At 33.0% G+C, this 20,878-nt stretch overlaps 2 protein-coding genes across 2 annotated transcripts in view; both read left to right on the forward strand.

Moving 5' to 3' along the window:
* Positions 1–16,569, forward strand: part of LOC115878722 (endoglucanase-like) — a 28,074-nt gene extending 11,505 nt beyond the window's left edge. Inside the window, exons 2-6 of the mRNA XM_030895306.1 lie at positions 1,292–1,429; positions 11,359–11,491; positions 15,919–16,103; positions 16,158–16,299; positions 16,446–16,569. Coding sequence (XP_030751166.1) covers positions 1,292–1,429; positions 11,359–11,491; positions 15,919–16,103; positions 16,158–16,299; positions 16,446–16,545 — 698 coding nt within the window. The 3' untranslated portion in view covers positions 16,546–16,569. The remainder of the gene's footprint in view (positions 1–1,291; positions 1,430–11,358; positions 11,492–15,918; positions 16,104–16,157; positions 16,300–16,445) is intronic.
* LOC115878730 lies at positions 8,854–10,750 on the forward strand. The gene is made up of 2 exons (XM_030895318.1): positions 8,854–9,980; positions 10,035–10,750. Exons 1-2 carry the CDS (start codon positions 9,675–9,677, stop codon positions 10,218–10,220), a joined length of 492 nt encoding a protein of 163 aa, XP_030751178.1. The 5' UTR covers positions 8,854–9,674; the 3' UTR covers positions 10,221–10,750.
* Positions 16,570–20,878: the final 4,309 nt, after the last annotated feature.

Below are 20,878 nucleotides of genomic sequence, written 5' to 3' on the forward strand. Positions count from 1 at the left end.
TAAAACTATTTTTTCATATCTTCGACCACGACGTCGATATTGGACTTCCTCGCACTAATGAGCCACCCTGTATGATTGGATTATAGGGCTTTTTCAGCTTTATGACTTTATTGTCGTCAAAAACTTCAAATTTTTAGCACATGCTCCAGAGCCATTTTCTCTAAGAGATCTAAATAAAGCCTTGAAAATTCCAGAATTAATGTCAAAAACTGAAAAATCTCGTACATATAATGTAAAAAAAGCAAAAAAATAATTTAATAAAAAATAATTCTGAATTCTGAAAATAATATCCAACATAATCTTTAGACCTTAACACCGAAAAGTCGATTAGTTGCAGAGATGAAAAAGATAGAGTATGAGCGACAACATGCACAGAAGGTCTAATGCCGGGACTACACCAAACTGATGTGCAAATCCGGCGGCCTGTGTCTCCAGCCAGAATCGGCGAGTCAGATTGCTGAAATTATTAAAAAGTTACGACAACGAAGAGCCGGCGCACACTGGCCGATTTGAATTAAATCATGGCATAAATAGAGTTGCGCGTTTTATTTTATTAAAAGAGTGCCTCTCTTTATTCATAAGTTCTTTTGTAAACCTTGTTAACGATTACGCATAAAAAAATCTAAAATTGATAGACCTGACCAGGTGATCGAGGAGGCCCATGCAATTGGTCAACCTCTTCCAATCCCTGAGTTTGCATAATTATGATATAAATAAGTCGATATGAATAAACTCGTTAATACACACCGCCCGGAACAGAGAAGCAATGGAAAATGTTATAGCAAACATCCATTAATGGATCTGCACTAGAAGAAGAAGAAGATATAAATAATTTTTAACAGTTATTTCATTATGAGGGGGAGTGTCATAATGAAAGTCATGTTGGAACTATTGGTTGGTTTACCATTGATGCGCAAGTATCTAAATTTAACTTTTCTAAAAAACGTAAGTAACGTTCACCGGTCAACGTATCGTCGTAAATGTATGGTCAAGAAAAGTTGAACCAATAATCATATACACTATTCTTCATTTGAAAAATTCATATTTACAATTTTTGTTTATTTTAATTTATAAAGTTTGGATGTGACAGTTTCACATTACTGAGAGTAACGACGATTGAACTTATTTCCATGGCTAACCAAGTAAAATTGTTTGAAAATGATAAGAATTGGCTATACCTCAGTTATTTTTCGGAAGAAACATGTTATAGTTTATATCGCTGAAAAGCTTAAAAAATGGCTGTGTGTTCACATTGAGATGTTAATATATTATAAACTTAATATTGTTATAGGCGGATCTGTAATATCCGAGAGGAAACCTGAAATAAAGAAAGTAGTAGGAGGTTTTTCTGGATCATGTACCACTTCTCGGTATTGGGACTGTTGTAAGCCAACTTGTTCGTGGAAGGGAAACACTGATACCGATGTTGGTAGGTTGACTTTATTTAGTAACTAGTTGTAAATATAATTTGCAATTCTTTAATTGAAAAAATTTAGTTATTTTAAGTAATATTATAACGCAATTTCATATACACATATAAATAATATTTAAGGACATAAAGGTAATACATATAATTTAAACGACCAATATTAGGTACTATGCTACTTAGACTTTCAAACTACTTAGACTACTTAGACATTAAATCTGCTTACCTAAAACCCAGACTTGTGTACTTGGCAAGTATACCAGTATTTGCGGACTTGGCAAGTATACCATTTTGTAAACAACATTGGCAAGCTTGGCGTTCACACGACGCGATGAGTGACAAATTATTACGCGTACACATGAGTCGCATGAGTCCGGCTTTAAGACGCTTATCAAATATATTGTTATTGGCATAAACTTGTCATGTTGTATGAGTGGTACTTGAGTAGTGCAATTATTTGTCACTTATCGCGCCGTGTGAATGCCAAGCTTGTTATTGATTACAAATGAAAAAAAATGTTGTTTATATAGCTGGTATACTTGTGTACGATGTACTTACTTGCGTACAAGTACGAAAATATTGGTGTACTTGTCAAGTACACGAGTCGTCTGAGTCCGGCTAAAGTAGCAGTGGTAAGCTTGGCGCTCACCCGACGTGTCCATTTCAACAAGTACGCCAGCACGAACATTATTTAAAATCCTTGCAACTAAACAGTACTTTTTTCTTTTTCATTTATTTTATAGTAAACTAAATATATACATTTTTAGGGTAAAAGTTACTGTAAGTGCTGCATATTTTAATGCTAAAAAAGTGTCAATAAATTCATCAGAGACGTGCATGTATATGGGTTATCACTGGAATATTTTACAAAAAAAAACATGTGCGCCACTGACTTTTTTCTTTTAATAACAAAATTGTGTAGGCCGTTTACTGCCAATTAAAAGTTATCTCTTGATATTTTGTCGAATTCGGCCTCCTTGATGAGATTTCAATCACAATTAATAAAATTAAAATAAAATTAAAATTTACAAAAAAAACATGTGCGCCACTGACTTTTTTCTTTTAATAAGAAAACTGCGTAGGCCGTTTACTGCCAATTAAAAGTTATCTCTTGATATTTTGTCGAATTCGGCCTCCTTGATGAGATTTCAATCACAATTAATAAAATTAAAATAAAATTAAAATTAATAAATTATATATTTTACCTAATTTATTATTAAATATTATTACTATTAGTTATTATTACTATTAGTCAGCAACAATTTACAATATTACAACATACACTAACAAATTACAATACTAGAGCAACTTCAAATAAAAAAATAATGGTATTTAAGATAATTAGAAAAAACCTAATTTTAAAAAGTTTTAACATGTTGTAACTTAACTATGCATTTCCATACCCATGTCCCATATTTATAAGAACTATTTTTCATATTTTTTTGATGAGGAATCAATGAGTACTTATTTAAATATTGTGCAAGTTAATGATATTATTTTTTTAAAGGTTGCTATTAGAATTGGACCAAGAAAAATTAATATAATTACGTTTATCTTATCAAGGAGGTCGAAATCGACAAAATATCAAGAGACAACTTTTAATCCGGCTAAAGTAGCAGTGGTAAGCTTGGCGCTCACCCGACGTGTCCATTTCAACAAGTACGCCAGCACGAACATTATTTAAAATCCTTGCAACTAAACAGTACTTTTTTCTTTTTCATTTATTTTATATTCGTAGTATATATTTTATAGTCGTAGTATAGTAACTGTAGTAGTGGGAACTATCGAATGAATACTATCGAAACATTCGATAGTTGCAATTCATTCGAATAATTCGATAGCTAGTAAGAAAACATTCGTTGAAAACTATTCGAATCAAAATTATCGAATAGATGCGTCATCTCCCTTGAAATATTGTATTCTAGTAATTCGGCAGCAAAAACCATTCATTTATAAAATTCATTCATTTATGAAATTCATTTATTCGTCAGGATCGATTATAATAAAATATTAACTAGATTTTAGTTGTCGCCCGGGGATTTCTTTCCGAGAAACCCGACAGCGGTCGGTGGCAATGCTATGAAAGAAGCCGGCATCTTTAATTTTTTGCGGAGTCATAGAAAGATAAGGACACATTATTTTTTTATTGGGGTGCTAGTATTTACACAGAAAATACATTATGAAGGGCGCTGTTGCCATATATTGGTATTAGTTGATATTAGCAAAGAATATTATTGTTTGGCTTTAGTTAGTTAGGGATAGTATGTCTATATATTTTGATTTTTTTTTATTAATATTCTGTTGTTACACTGCAATAATACTTGTTATTTTGGATGTAGGAAAATGATTTTTAATGTTTTTAAGCAAAGACTGGTTTAATAAAAATAATAATAACAGCAATAATTTGTTATACCTATTAACAACAAAATTTAAAATAATTTAATATAAACATTTTTTTTACGTAGTAGCAAAATATAAACAACAAATTAGATGTCAAAATTATTTATATTAGATCCTATTTAAAAATAATATAGTCTTTAAATTTTTTGGCAACGTTGGTTTATTAAATAATAATAATTACAGAACTAATTTGTTATATTAACAACAAACTTGAAAATCATGAAATATAAACATTTATTAATTTTCTAATGTAAATGCAGTGTAATTGAAGGAAAATATAAATAAAAAATTAGAAATCAAAATTATTTATACGAGGTACTTTATATTACTACCTATTTAAAAATAATATTTATTTTTACTGGCATTTACTTTAAAAAACAAATGAAATATTTCTTCGCAAAAAACTACATGTAAGAGAATTAGCATAAACAAAATAGAAACATCGTTAACTTTTTTTTAAATTGGCACGTGTAAAACTTTCAATTTAATTTTCTCATCCCATAGTTTGAGTTCGATAACCCCCCATTTACTTAACCACATTACTTAAATATGATTATTAAGTTCAACCAATTCATATTATTAAAACATCTAAAATACAAATATGTATTTTTAAAATTAATTCTAAGTTCATCTCATCTCTCTTAAAAATTGCTACTTCTCAAAATTTCCCATTAAAAAATAGACCATATACCATATAAAATAAAATAATTGAAAGATCGGGCTACGGAAAATCACACAAATTTTCGGAAAAATTTTGACACCTGCACACGCACACAATCGTCAATTAAAAAAAACTACTATTTTAGTATTTTAAATATTTTAATAAACGCAAAAATAGCACAGTATTTATAAGGCGAAGTTATAAAAATTTGGAAGAACTAATAATGCACTGACGCACACAAAAATCAAACGAATACTAAATTTCATTTATCAATAGCATTCGATAGTCGTGGCTCAACGATAACCATTTAGTCACACGGCGAGGTTGTCACATATGCTTTAGTATATAAATAAATGAATGATTTTATTCGAATAAAACCATTCGATAATTGAAATCATTCATTCAGTAACCATTCGATAGTTTAATTCATTCGATAGTTCCCATCGCTAGTCAACTCGATAGATATAATAAATGATCTTATTTATTAAAAATCAACAACACAGTACGATAACTTTCGTCGTCAAAGACCAATGAAAAGACACTAAATAAGCACCCCGAACCCAAAATAGGAATTAACAAGTTTTTAAGAAAAGTATAGCAATTACGCAATAACAATAAAATTGTTGGTGCATCCGTTTGAGCGGCTAAGTATACACAAACCTACACTTGGCATGTGTACCAATAATTGTGATTCTTTTGGCTCGAACAATTCCGACAGAACACACAAGATGGCAAGTATATGCCAATAACAAATGTTTGCCAGTAGATATAATTAAAGTGATAGTTAGTAACCTTGACATGCTTTGATCTATTGTAAAAGATTCTAATCTTAAATTAGTTAAATTTATCTAAAAGTTAGTAGTCAAATATCATCTTCATATTCGATGACTTTCTTCGAAGCTCCATAGTAGTACTCCCTTTTTATAATTTTTTACATTATTTCTTGCTTAGTCTAGGAAAATTAATGAAATCATCATACAATCAAACAATCATAAAATAATGATATAGTTAATCTTTAAGGTGTACTGATAAACATACAAAAAGTCCCTGACAGTGGGGGGTGAGCCGGCGGTAGGGGGTGAGCCAGCGGTGGGGAGTGGATGAAAGGTTAACTTTTGTAGTTTTTTGCTTGTATTACTAAAACCGACTAGAAGCCCATTTATGATTGTACTTTGCTGTCAAAAATGTTATAGAAATAGTATACATATTCTAATCGCGGCAAAACTGGTTGTACATCACGTCCTTTCTCCCTCCCCGTGCACTGACAACTTTGCAGGTCGGATCCAAAGAATTGCGATTGGAAAGAAGGACGATAAAGTTTGGAGTCATATTTGGAGTATGAATTAGTTCCCTATCCGTTAGCTTTATTCAATGAAGACTGTATGAGGAAAACTAAAAAAGCAACCTTATATGATGTTCTACCGAATACCGACATTACTATTGATTTTAAAAATAGTATCATTGTTTTAGATGGTAGGTCCCTTCTGCACCGTTCTAAGTGGCAACTGGGATCATCTTATTCCGAGATATGCGATCAGTACATTAACTATGTACTATCTCACTATGGACTGCATTGTACTGTCGTGTTTGATGGCTACAATGATACAAGTAATAGCACGAAAACATCAGAACAAAAACGAAGAGGGGCAGCAAAATCATTTATTGATGTCAATTTTCATCCGGCAATGAAAGTTACTTGTTCAACAAGAGCATTTTCTGTCAAATGCAAAAAACAAATGCCAACTTATTAAACTACTTACAGAAAAAATGCTGGCTGAGAATATTGAAACAAGAGTGGCTGTAAGTGATGCTGAATTATAAAAACTGCAATTGAGAAAGCTGCAAACAATTCTGTGGTTGCTGTTGTTGGAGATGTGGATCTTATAGTTCTTTTAATGGCTCTGACACCATCAGCGAATGAAATATTTTTTGTCAAGCCGGGAAGAGGGAAAATGGAAACTAAAATATTTTCTTCCCAAGAACTCCAAAAACTTTCATATTATTGTGCCATTCTTTTTCTTCAGAGTTTTAGTGGCTGCGATACAACCGCAGGCCTTTTTAGAAAGAGCAAAGCATTGTTTGTTAAGCTTTTTGAACAAAATCCATTAATAAAGGATATAGCAGCCATCTTCTATGACCCGACATCAACTCAAGAATTCATAGTAGAAGCAGGAGAGAAGATGTTTTTAACAATCTACCGTGCCCCTTCTAATCAGACTGATCTAAACAGCCATCGATACTCAGTTTTTTTTAAATCCAATTTAACCAATCCAATTAAACTGGATCCTTTTGGATTTTAATCCAATTAAACTGGATCTTGCTTCGCTGCCACCTACCAAAGGGTCAGCAAAATATCACTCGTTTAGAGTCTACCACCAAGTACAAGAGTGGCTTGGGAACCAACTGCCTCCTGAAATGTGGGGATGGAAGCGAGGATTCGATGGAAACCTGGATATCACCACCTTAGACCCTCCCGCACCTGACACAGTGTTATTTTTTGCCGCTGCAAGAGTGACTGTTCTGGGAAATGTGGCTGCTGAAAAGCTGAAATTTACTGCAGCCTTCTTTGTAATAGCTGCTTAGGTGCGTGTCCCAACGGGGCGTCCGTTGATCTCAATAAAAATGATGTCGATGACAATGATAATGATGATAATAATAATATAACAGACAATTAAATATAATATATACATTTTTCGCTTGATTCAAATAAATAAATTTGGGAAAATAACAAAATCACTCTTAGTTTTTCATTTTGTTAAATTTCAACACCCTGTATCTAAAAGTATTGATCATACCTTAAAAATGAGCAAGGTAAAATTTGTATTAAATTTATTTTACTAAACTCTGGTAGATATTCCTAAAGGTTTTACAGATATAAGCAAAAAAACTAAAGAAAATTACCTTTTACCCTCTCCCCTATTGCCAGCTCGTCCCCCACCCTCGGGGACTTTTACTATGTTTATCAGGACACATCAATGGATAGCTATACCAATTTTAAAAACTACACGAATTATTTCGGCTGATCATCAATTTTCAGCTTAATTTTCCTAGGCTTCCTAGGCACGATAATACAAAAATTTTATGTTTGCTGTGTTTACAATAATAATTAGGTAAGTATTAAGGTAAAATGCATGTTAATTTACGGTATACTTACACTTTTTTTATAACGACAAATTCATGATATAAATTTCAATTACTTTATGCGGGAATACGAAGAGTATAGACTTTTTTAAGCATTAAAACTAATTTCACGTTTTTTTAAGAACTGAAAAACTTATTTGTTTGTACTTTTTTCATACTTTTTAAGGTAAAACTATTAAATGTATTTGTTCGCGTCATAATGCGGTGAACAGCAAATTTTATTTGAATGCGTGTGGTATCATTGATGACGCGAACGAAATCATTTTAATTAATAGTTTTATCTTACTTATTTTAACAATCTTTGCGTTGTAAGGATATGTATTTTTAAAGGACAAACAATTAATTTCATCATTTAAAAAATATATATTTTTTTTTTCTACAGACTGGATGTTTTTTCTAATTTTTGTTTTAAATTTTTGACTTGGTTTTAGAATAATGGCCGCGGGCTTAAGCAGCCGAAGTAAATTGTTGGTTACGCTGGCTCTAAACAAAAAATTAAAACAAGATATAGACAAATCCAAATTAGCAAATAAAAAGCAAAATATTAAAAACAAACAACAAGATGATCCTGAGTATTGTTTAGAAAGTGAATACGACTCTTCTTCTGAAAGTTCTTCTGGAAGCTCTTCTGAAGTCCCTGAATTGGATACTAGTCATGTAACAGCCAATTCTGAAATTTTAACGGATACTGGAAACGAAACTGGTTTCCATTCAAATTACGATATGGTTAAGGACATTGTCGAAGACATTGTGAAGTTGTCCCTTGACTGTGTTGAAAAAAACTATAATATGTTCTTTACCAAAAAAGGAAATCCTCGTAAGCGACAAAGATTTGACACACCTGCAAGTGAACGAAAAAAATTAAAAAGAACAACCGAATCAGCGCAACATAAGGTAAAAGGTACGTGCAATTCTAATACCTGTAAACGCAAGTGCTCAAAATTTATTGATGAAGCTCGTCAAGAGGATATTAATAGGCAATACTGGAACCTCAGTAGTAAAGCAGAGCAATCTTTATTTGTTAATGGTTGCGTGCAACAAATAAGTAAAGGAAGATCCACGACTGGTAATGGACCTAATTCTCGCCGTCAGAATACGTACAAATATTTTCTGAAAAATTCCGAAGGAACAGATATACATGTTTGCAAAGTTGTTTTTCTTTTAACATTTGGGTTCACGAAAAATGATCGTTTTCTAAAAAACCTTAGATCCAATAAGAAAACTAGATTAACTCCTTCAGTCAGGAAAAGAGGACATCGCCCTGCACTAAATAAAATTGATAAGAATCCTATAATAGATCATATTAAATCATTTCAACCAAACATATCTCATTATAGAAGGGGGCACGCTCCAAAACGTTTGTATCTGCCTTCCGAGATAAACATAACTATGATGTATAAGGATTTTAAATCAAAAAATCCACATTTTACAGGAAGTTATGAGTTATACAGAAAAGAAGTGTCTTCGTTGAATATTTCGTTTGCTCAGTTAGGATGTGAAGAATGTTTACCTGCACAGCATATAAACTGCATAAAAAAGAGGAAAATCATGAGGATCCATGCATTTACTTAGATTGTGACCAATGCTGCAAATATCTTCACCATGAAGCCAAATACCCCGCAGCCCGAAAAGAATATGCAAAAGATGGGGAAAAATTAGAAGTTGAAAGCGAATTAACAGTATCGGCCGATTTAGAGAAGGTAATTATGCTACCAAGAGCAGAGATGTTCAAGAAGTAATTTTCGTACCACGGATCACAGTTTTAACGAAAGTTTAGTGCCTGTTGGTAAGGGAAAAAAAATAAAACCACTAGCAGTCTTGTGGCACGAAGGAATTGCTAAACGCAGCAAAGAAGATATTATTTCCGCTTATTATGCTTTCTTTTTAAAAAATCGAGACAAGGAAATTGTTACAATTTGGATGAATAATTGCTCGGCTCAGAACAAAAACTGGGCTCTTTTTTCTTTTTTTGTTTAGATTGTTAATAGCAAAGAAGTTAGTTTAAAAAGTCTAACAATTAAATATTTCGAGCCGGGTCACTCATTTATGTCGGCAGACCACTTTCATCACCAGGTGGAACTGTCGATGAAAAAACACAAAACAGCGTGGGATTTTGACGACTTTGTTGCCCGTGTTTCGTCAGCCAATGGAGGCAAAACTGATGTTATTCAAATGTCCTTCAAAAACTTTTTTAACTGGAAAGATTTTTCATCAAAATTTAAACTCAAAAAGGAGCAATTTTATTTCAAAAATTTAGTCATCGCAACTTTTAACAGAGACGAGAATGTATTTCAATATAAAACTAATTTTGAAGAAGAACAATTCAAAGTTTTGAATTTTCTTAATAATAAGGTAAGATAGTGTTTTTTTTTGTTTGCACATCCTAAGTAATTTTCATATTTTTAGGCAGTAAAAACTGGGATCCCCATGCCAGAACCTAGAGATAGGAATCGTGGGGTAGATTTAACTCGAAAAGACACTTTAGTTTCTACCCTTGCTCCAATTATTCCAAAAACTAGTCTTAAATTTTGGCAGGAACTGGATGTTTATCGTGATCCACCTAATGACGGTGACGATGAGGGCGCTGCATAAAAATTTTGTTTGGAACTGTTTGTAGTTTTTAATAATGTGTTTAAAATTTGTTTTTAAACTGTTGTATATCATTTTATACTGTTTGTAGTTTTCAATAATGTGTTAAAAATTTATTTTGTTTTAAATCGTTTTATACGGTTTTAAAGTTTTCAAAATGAAAATAAATACTTATTATTTGTAAAAGTTTAAGGTGCGTCTTTGTCCTATCTGTGGTTCATACGAAATTATTTTTAAAGTTTACTAAAAATAATGTCCTATCTTTCAAAAACCTATTATCTACTAAGGTAATTTAACTAATCAAAACAATAATAAAATTGTATACCAATTAACAAGCTCTACCCAAAATTTTAGTTTTCTTAAACGATATCTAAGAGGTGGTACATAACAAAAAACTGAAACGTTTATTTCTCAGAAATGTTACTTTGTCAGTTAGGACGCTTCAGCTTAGCACGGCAGAATACTAGAGCAACTTCAAATAAAAAAATAATGGTATTTAAGATAATTTGAAAAAACCTAATTTTAAAAAGTTTTAACATGTTGTAACTTAACTATGCATTTCCATACCCATGTCCCATGTTTATAAGAACTATTTTTCATATTTTTTTGATGAGGAATCAATGAGTACTTATTTAAATATTGTGCAAGTTAATGATATTATTTTTTTTAAAGGTTGCTATTAGAATTGGACCAAGAAAAATTAATATAATTACGTTTATCTTATCAAGGAGGTCGAAATCGACAAAATATCAAGAGACAACTTTTAATCGGCACTAAACTGCTTCCACTATTTCGCTTACGGAAGAAAAAAAGTCAGTGGTACATTCTTTTATTAGAAAAATATTCCAGTGATAACCCGTCCCTGGTGAATATGTCGACACTTTTTTAGCTTTAAAATATGTCGCATTTCATTCGAAACGCTAAAAGTACTTCGAAAAAAATCAAAATAAATCGAAAAAATATTAAGACTTTAACACAACACAAAGCACAATCAGACCTATGTTGATATGAGAAATAAATCTTATTTTTACGTGAGGAATCTCCCCACGAGAGATGGCACATGTTTTTTGAAACACCCTGTACAAATATAACAATACCATATTGTAGTAAATATATTATTATCTAAATCTATTATCTCTAGGACCTGTAAAAGCTTGTAGCGCCGATGGAGTTACAGTGAGTGACGAAGATACCCAATCTGGATGTGTTGGAGGCAGCTCATACATGTGCAACAATCAGCAAAGCATTGTTATTAATTCCACATTAGCTTATGGGTAAGAATTATTAGTGTTTGTAATAATAATTGTTTGCCTTAATATGTCTATTTTAATTTATATAATTCAATTATTTATTATTTTCTTACCTTTGTGCGACATAACTCAACTCGCATTTCCCCATTAAAAACAATTGAACATCACTTCTACTTTAACCAGACGTAAACCTATAAGCATAATTTTAAATGGCACCATGTAAATTTTTATGTATAACTTAAATTCTCTTAATTTTCTCAAATTCTCTTAATTCTCTTTTCAACTACGAGTATATATCACAAATTAATATTATGGTAATTATTGGGAAAACTGGAAATCGCCAGATTTTCACCAAAATTTGTATACATCCTATTTTGAGGTCGTATATAGATTACGAATCTGAATCTTTTTCCTTGGCGGTCTCTTACCGTTTTTCAGAAAAACGGAAAATTATTTCAACATCGAATTTTTCTTAATTTCTCATATTTTTAAGGTTTTCTAGCACATATTTTGTTAGGTATTCAATAAACAGATATTATTGCTATTTTCTGTTACTTTTTTAACCAATTTTATGCATAATAGAGGAAAATTTGCTAAAATAAATTTATAAACAATCTGAAAATGTTGGGTAATGTGTTTCTGGCATTTAAAGCAACGTTGCCAATGCTAAACCTAAATTTAGCGTGTTTTTTTCGCTCATTCTGGGATTGCGAAAGGCGGTCGCCAGAACGGCTCCTTCCCATAATTGCTATTTTACCAACGAGATCTGACTATTTATAACCACGAAGTTGCACGAAAGAGTTTTGATTGCATTGGTTACAACTTCCATGCGGAGGGTGTTAATCTTTCGTTGTTATATTATATCAAAAAAAGATTAACCCCCTCCGCAAAAAAACCAATGCAATCAAAACTCTTTCGTGCAACTTCGTGGTTATAAATAGTCTTTATATAACTTCTTTGCGGAGGGGGTTAATCTTTTTTTGATATAATATAACAACGAAAGATTAACCCCCTCCGCATAGAAGTTGAAACCAATGCAATCAAAAATCAAAACTCTTCCGCGTAACTTTGTGGATATAGGTAGGTATATTTAATTATTGTCGATCTCATAATAGGTAATTTATTTAAAATCCCTAATCACTCGAAAAAATAGAAGATATGGCAACGTTGTAAATTTTCAAATTTATAGATTAGGTCTAGAATATATTATTTGTCTCTCTCATTACATAGGAGAGAGAACGAAGGATATATCAAATGTCAAACTTCCATCTAGTCTCAATTTTCTTTATTATTTTGTTAATAAAAGTGTTTTTTAGTAAACTTTTGGACATTTTTCTATCCCCAATCAAGTGTGGCTTTTAGATAAACTATAATATAATGAAAATATAGTGAAATTATTACTTTATAGGGCCGAAGTAAAGAAATATTCAATTTTGAAATAATTTTCCGTTTTTCTGAAAAACGGTAAGACACCGCCAAGAAAGAAGTTCAGATTTGTAATCTACGACCTCAAAGTAGTGTGTATACCAATTTTGCTGAAAATCGGACGATTTTCAGTTTTCCCAGTAATTACCAATATTATTTTTGAAAATGTCGGCATTTCATTAAATTAAAACTAATTTTGCCCATAACACACCATCATCACACAGCCACTCGCGTCCACTGCTGGACATAGACCTCCTTTAATCTCTGCCACTCCTCACAAGAGTGCCACTCCTCGCAGCATTCATCCAATTTGTGTCGATTCTTTTTGTATTCTTGGACCAGCGTGTGGGTGGACAACCTCTACCATGATAAGCGTCCTGCCTGGGACTCCATTTGATAATTCTCTTAGTCCACCGAAAATCCGATCTTCTTGCCAGGTGTGTTAGATGTTAGATTTTATAAAGGACAAGGGACGAACACGAAATTAAACGAGGCTTGGTCTGAGTAGCAACTGGTTTATTGTGAGGTTGTGTTTTTCTTATATACGCGCGATGACGTTGACACACAATGGCAATGTTGCCATACTTAACAAGGTGTCCGGCCCAACTCCACTTAAAGTGAGTGATTCTTTCCACCACATCTAACAACCCAGTCATCCTGCTTATAGTTGTATTAGCCACTTTATCTACATATAAGGGATAGGCCTAACATGGCTCGTTCCATTCTTCGTTGCGCTATTCTTATTTTGTTCGCACTATTTTTGGTTAAGGTTAAAGTTTCAGAACCATATGTCAGTACCAGTAGAACACACTGATTATACACCATCCGCTTCAGACAGATTGCCAAGCAATTAAGCCTATTCTTCTACCAATCTCAGAAGTTTGATTGTCTCTGCCAATACGTACTTCGTGTCCTAGATACCTACTTGTAGGAACTCAAGGAACTCACTTGTTAATAATAGTCTCTCCCCCAATGTGGTACACACCCTGGCCCACCACCATGTTTATCATAAACTGATGACTTCGGATCCCTGATTTTGTATACGTAGAATTTCTTCGTACCACTAGTTTCAGTATACAACGCAGCATACAAATCTTTAACTACATTTAGAATTTCCTCTTTGGCCGCTGTGATATGTCCGTTTTTATTTTTTAATTTGCAAATATTTCTCTTCCCTTCTGTTATATTTTTTCTCATTACTTTCATTCCGCTGTTTTCTTCTATAATAGTGGATATTTTTTGCATGTTATATTTTCTTATATCCTGTCTAATTGCTTTCGAAATGCCTCTATTAAGTCTATTAGGTTGTTTCAGCTCTATTGAATTTGATGAACAACCTTCCCTTAGTTCTCTTCTTCTTGTCATGAGTAATCTAATAGTTGCACTTAGCTTATCGGTTATATTCCTACTTGCAGATGTGCAGCTCTGTTGTGCGCTGTTCATAACTTTGGTTAGCTTCTGATTTTTTTCATCTGCGTGAAAAAAATCAGATCAGGAATATTTAGTGGTCCGAACTGTATTTCGGGAACTTTGGCAGCATATTCTGCAGATAAGCATAAGTAAAAAAGTTCTTATAAATGTATACGAAAACGTTTAGTTTCTTTAAATCTGACTCCTATTTGGAGGAGGCGCCACTTACATGTGTTTTAACTGTTTTGAAAAGTAATAAATTTTCGTCTGTACCTGTATAAAACTTTCAATGATTTTTTACTTAAATACGTCTCTTGGTAAAAATCGATACATGCAACCGTTCTCAAGATAATTATAATGAAAATAGTCAATACATGTCATTATTGGCAAAAAAATAAACCTTTTGAGTAAGTAGTTATTTGACTGAAATGATAAATTTGAAATGTTTTTGTGTCAATAGTTCAACAGAAGCTATTTATCATCATTTTTTCGAAGAAAAATTTATGATTAATTTAAAAAAATAAAAAGTTTTTTAAATTAATCATAAATTTTTCCTTGAAAAATTATCAAAAGGTTTGTTTTGAACTTTTTGATACAAAAATATTTCAAATTTGTGATTTCTGTCTAATAATTATTTAGTCAACATGTTTAATTTGTGTCAATGATGACAGGTTATAGGTCCGTGTCAATGATGACCGGTATTCATAATTTCGATTCCAAATATTTCGAAAACCATTACTTGTAGGAATTTTTATCAGGAGACATTTTTTACATAAAAAACGTCGTAAATGTATATTTTTTTACTCAGCAGGTTTATACAGGTACTGACGAAAAGTTATTACTCTTCAAACCAATTAAAAAATATGTAAGTGGCGCCCTCTACAAGTAGGAGTCATATTGACATCAAAATCAAATTTCCTATGTGAAAAAACTGCCAGACACCAATTTTCATCCAAATATTGACGTTACTTCAAAAATTGTTTGGAAAAAATTGAAATAAAAATGAAATTTCTACAAACTGTATCTCAGAAAGTAAGCCATTTTAGGACATACATTTATACGAACTTTTTCACGTACTATCTACAGAATATTTACCGAAGTTTCCGGAATAAAGTTCGGCCCATCCTATACGTAATCCATTTCGGTCGCTAATAGAACGTTCCACGTTCTGCTTTTCAACTGCCATACTTCGCTTTCAACATTCTCTAAAATATGTATGTTTTTCTTTAAGTTAATTTTTGTCTATGTCTGTGTTCCATGCATTTCCAATTTTAGCCCTTCAAAGAAAAAACTACATTATTTCTATTAATGATAAATTATTTATTTCGGTAAATCAATAAAAAATCATCAATACTATACCATTTTACTCATATTTCGACGTTTGATGTTTAATAAATATGACCTCATAATTTTGACATATTGACGTCGGAATAAAACCGCTGTATGCTCTCAATTTTATTAGAAATTCGAGTTTTGATGAACATCCCATGTTTTAAACACAATTTTCATATGTATTTGTACAAAAACGCCATGAAATAGCGGTATGTGCAATAACTTCTTTGTTCACTTTGTTGACCCAACATATATGCATAAATGGCTCATGAACTGTATTACAGATTTGCTGCCGCTGTCTTTAAAACACCGCCTGAAAATATGTGTTGCACATGTTTCCTTGTTACTTTCCAAAAAGGCGAATGGGGTGACTGTTCTGGAAAACAGATGGTTGTCCAACTGACAAATACAGGTGGTTCTAGCAGTGTTAACGGCACCGAAGACAACATTGAAATTGGCATGCCTGGAGGTAAAAGATATCTCACAATGTTTGTGGCATAAATTTAGGTTTTTTTTTGTTTAGGTGGCGTTGGGTATTATACAGAAGGATGTAAAACTCAGTGGAATGCTCCAGATCAAGGATGGGGTGACCAGTATGGAGGAGTTACTACTGAAGATGGATGTAATGATCTTCCTACCCAACTTCAATCCGGATGCAAATTCAGGTTTGTATATTATATTTATAATAATTTTTTGTTTACTCTATTGAATAGTTTAACATATTTTTTCTCATTTTAACTTTTAACAATATTTATTTATTGTTACTAATGTTTTTTTTCTTGAGAAAAATATAATTCTCATTCATTTATAGATGGGAATTCTTAAATGGATGTTCCAACCCACCGGCAACCTTTGAACAAGTTGTTTGTCCTCAAGAAATTGTAGATATCTCAGGCTGTAAAATGGATTAATTATTAATAAAAACTTCGACGATATATTTGTTTTATTTATCGTTAATTGAGTAACTATTGATTTATTATACTTTTAAAATATATTTTTTTATATTATTTTATCATCGTAATCTGTAGGTACCTTTTATATTTTTTCAAACAAAAAACGAGAGTTGGTATGTTAGTATAAAAAATAAATCAGAGTTGATTGACGTATTCAATTATTTCCCATCACTTCATGTTTCACCAGAAATGACTGCAACTTTTGATTTTTAAATGGGAACTTCGGTATTTTTTTACTTTATTCGATAAAAAATAACATTCTGAACAATTCTGAAAATAACACTATAAAATGGTATCGGAAAATAAGATTTTAGTTAAATGCGCCTATCTTCAGGGCCTGTGTTATGCAGTTGCATTGTGAAATTCATTCTACTGATAAATATATATATATATATATATATATATATATATATATATATATATATATATATATATATATATATATATATATATATATATATATATATATATATATATATATATATATATATAATAAATAATATTTTCTCGCCTTTAGCTGTGTATTTTTTTAATTTCGAAAAATCGAAAGTAGAGAAAAAAAAAAATTAAAAAAAATAAATAAAAAGTAAAAAGAAAATTGTTTTGCTTGTCGTAAAGGGGGAACCAAGCTCCACTCTCACAACCGGTTTCTGGGCCTACCCTTCATCAGGTGAGCTGACCAGGGGCTGGTTCTCACCGATACGGCAAGCAAAACTTCTTCTATATCAACAGACGATGTCGTAAAGTGTCGGTGAGATATTAGTGCATCTCCCGTCAAAAGATGGTAAAGAGCGTTTTTCGGCTCGCTCAAATATATGAAATGAACAAAATTCTTACAGCTTTAGTGTATATTAATAAATAATATTTTCTTGCCTTTAGCTGTGTATTTTTTCTAATTTCGAAAAATCGAAAGTAGAGAAAAAATTAAAAAAAAATAAATAAAAAGTAAAAAGAAAATTGTTTTGCTTGTCGTAAAGGGGGGAACCAAGCTCCACTCCCACAACCGGTTTCTGGGCCTACCCTTCATCAGGTGGGCTGACCAGGGGCTGGTTCTCACCGATACGGCAAGCAAAACTTCTTCTATATCAACAGAAGAATATTATTTATTAATATACACTAAAGCTGTAAGAATTTTGTTCATTTCATATATTTGAGCGGGCCGAAAACGCTCTTACTCTTTGACGGGAGATGCACCAATATCTCACCGACACTATACGACATCGTCTGTTGATATAGAAGAAGTTTTGCTTGCCGTATCGGTGAGAACCAGCCCTGGTCAGCTCCACCTGATGAAGGGTAGGCCCAGAAGCCGGTTGTGGGAGTGGAGCTTGGTTCCCCCCTTTACGACAAGCAAAACAATTTTCTTTTTACTTTTTATTTATTTTTTTAAATTTTTTCTCTACTTTCGATTTTTCGGAATTTCGAAAAAAAAACCCAGGAGATGAAAAAAAAAATTGATGAAGAAACGAAAATAAATGATGGAAAAAAAAGGAGCAAACGGGAGCCTAAAGCCCCAATTTGCAGCCAAGAGGCTAATTATTCTGCCCCGCGGTGTCCACAGTAAAATTTCTTTGGGTATTCTGTGATCGGGCAGTCGTTGCACATGACCAAACCCTATAAGTTGTTTTGTTCTTATGTCGTCCACAATTGTGTGTTCTGTTCCCATAATCTCTCTTACTCTGTCGATGGTTATTTTTTCTCTTTGCGATTTTCCAGCAGATCTCCTCTTCCTCCAGTAATCCATTTCGGTGGCCAATAGAACGTTCCACGTTCTGCTTTTCAACTGCCATACTTCGCTTTCGTAAGTGAATATGCTTTTCACTACGGTATTATAATATTATAATATTATGTTCTTATTAGTTTTAGAAATTTCTTGGTCCCATAGTACACCATTCATCATAGATATTGCCCTCCTGCCTTGCATTGTGTGATCTGATAAAATTATTAAGATTTTAATGTAGTTCCAATTGATAAGGATGAAATTCATGTGTTTCGATAGTTCTATTAACACTACGGCCAGAAAAGTCCGTTTTAAACTAATTTCTAGAGAGGAAGCATTCAGACGCGTTTACACCTTGTTTACACGAGCAATAAGTGAGTTGATCAAGTCAATTGAATTAAATTCGCATGAATGCAATATGACCGTCTAAACACGACAAAGCATGTCAATTGACCAAGTGAGTCGATTCAAGTCCCAGTTGACTGTTGTTTAATTTTTGACTTTCAAGTAGTCTGTTTAAAAGGGCGCGAAGTTTATTAATGTTAATGAAAAATATGAATGTGTATGGAACACACAGAATCCAAAATATAAAATTAGGGAAATAAGAGCACTACGCATTAGGGTATCTTGATGTTCGGTTCTGGGTACATATTTTTCATCAAAAAATTAATTTAAATTAAATTGGTTTGCATCCACCTATAATTCTTTTGTAATCTCTAGGATCTTCTAACTATAGCTTAAACATTAAATTATTAGATGCACCATTAGTAGTTCTGTGGCTAATCCATTTTCTGTTCCATATTCTTTTACGTTTCGGCATTTTACGTAATAAACTTTCTGTTAATTCCATTGCCATCATTTTGAAAGTTTGAAGTACAGCCTTACGCACTGTCTTTATTTTGAATCAACTAAGAGAAGCTTTTTGACATGAAATATGTAAATTGGGAATATGTAGAATGTTTAGGAGGGGAGTTAATCACCGCGATCTTACAGATCTATATTATAACGAGTTATAAATCATCATAGAGTCTCATGGCTTTAACTAAAGCCAGTATCTGAGACGGCTCCACAGAGACCAGCTCTCCATCCTCGACATCAGCCGTACCAAAGTTCATAGTACGAACGGTCGTCGCCTGTCGTCTCGGTGCACTCAGTGATAATGTGTTCTGGTGTTTCCCCATTTTCCCCATAGAATCTCCATTTGCAGTTGTTTCTCAGCTTCAGCCTACTGAAATATTCGTTGAGAAGACAGTATCCTGTTAGAAACCCCGTGACAATCCGAAGATTGTTTTTACATACATCAAGGGAAATCTTTGCTTTTTCTCGGTCGTAAGTTCTGAGAAACTTTTTCGAGTGTCTTAGACCGTTAGGTTAGGATGGAATCTTCCAGGATCTTCAGTTCCGCTTTTAGTTGGTTTCTGCTTGGAAAACAAAACGGTTCTGGTCTAGTTAGGGTACTGAGTGTTTGCTACTTTTCTAGCTAGATCATTTACTTTTTCATTGCCTTCTATCCTTTGGTGAACAGGCACCCAGAGTAGAAGGACTTTATTTTCTTTGCCTAATTTCTTCAGCTTTTCTAGGCATTTTTTGACCAACTTCAAATTGATGGTTACTGAGTTGATCGCGTTTAATGCTGCTCGACTATCGGATAAGATCGCTATTTCCTGTTTTCGATAAATTATACGCATCTTTCCATAGCGTAGACTTCTGCCTGAAAGATGCTGGAGTATACTGATGCTTCCAAAAGCATGTTATGGTATGGTCTTTTACACGCTGAGCAAACGTTTCTCCCTTCCAATACTTTTTATTACTCAGTACTATAGTGGGGTGTTTCTCAAAGTTATTTAGTTCTCTTCCACTGGGAGTTGGAGAAGTGGAATTTTGAGGGTGTTCCAAGCCCCCGACCTGAAAATTCTCCCAGAGGCATTTCCGTCAATGGCCATTCTAATCATTGTCGCATTGGCATAACTACCGAGGACAATGTGCAGTGGTGTTAGGTCTAGGATGACCTCCATTGCTGCTGTTGGGCATGTTCTCATGGCGCTTGTTATGCAGATGCATGACAGTCTCTATAATTGGCACAGGTTTTGCCTTGATGTACGTTGCTCTAGTTTTGTGTACCAAGCAACTGCTCCATAGATAATCATGGGTATCATGATATACATCCAGCGCAAAATGTTAGGAACGCCGCCCCATCTATTTTCAGCCCGTCTTCTGCATATCATGAGTGCCTTTGTGGCTTTGCTGGTAATATGCATGTTCCAGAGAAGTTTACTGTCCAGGCAGTATTTCCTTTCCATCTAGATGGAGTTTTTTCAAGTTTTTCAGACTTTGCTTTCTGGTGAATGGCACTACCGCAGTTTTGTCTGAGTTGATGCTCAGCCCGACAGGCCTGCACCATCTCTCATCGATGCGGAGTCCTCTTTGGGTAATATCACATCGTTTCACAGGATTCCTTCATGTTTCCCCCGTGCAAACATGACTATGTCTTCTGCATACCCTATGCAGTGTATTCCCGCTAAAGTTAATTCGTTTAATATAGTCACTACCAAGCTCCACAATAAGGGGGAA

The sequence above is a fragment of the Sitophilus oryzae genome, unplaced genomic scaffold (genome assembly GCF_002938485.1).
Source record: "Sitophilus oryzae breed Bouriz unplaced genomic scaffold, Soryzae_2.0 scaffold_1063_pilon_pilon, whole genome shotgun sequence".
In the NCBI taxonomy this organism is placed as follows: Eukaryota; Metazoa; Arthropoda; class Insecta; order Coleoptera; family Curculionidae; genus Sitophilus; species Sitophilus oryzae.

Excerpts from the sequence above, each read along its gene's own strand:
- LOC115878730 (XM_030895318.1), top strand. The coding sequence starts at position 9,675 with ATGTCGGCAGACCACTTTCATCACCAGGTGGAACTGTCGATGAAAAAA. Across the intron at positions 9,981-10,034 it reads TGAATTTTCTTAATAATAAG|GCAGTAAAAACTGGGATCCC; the intron begins GTAAGATAGTGT and ends TCATATTTTTAG.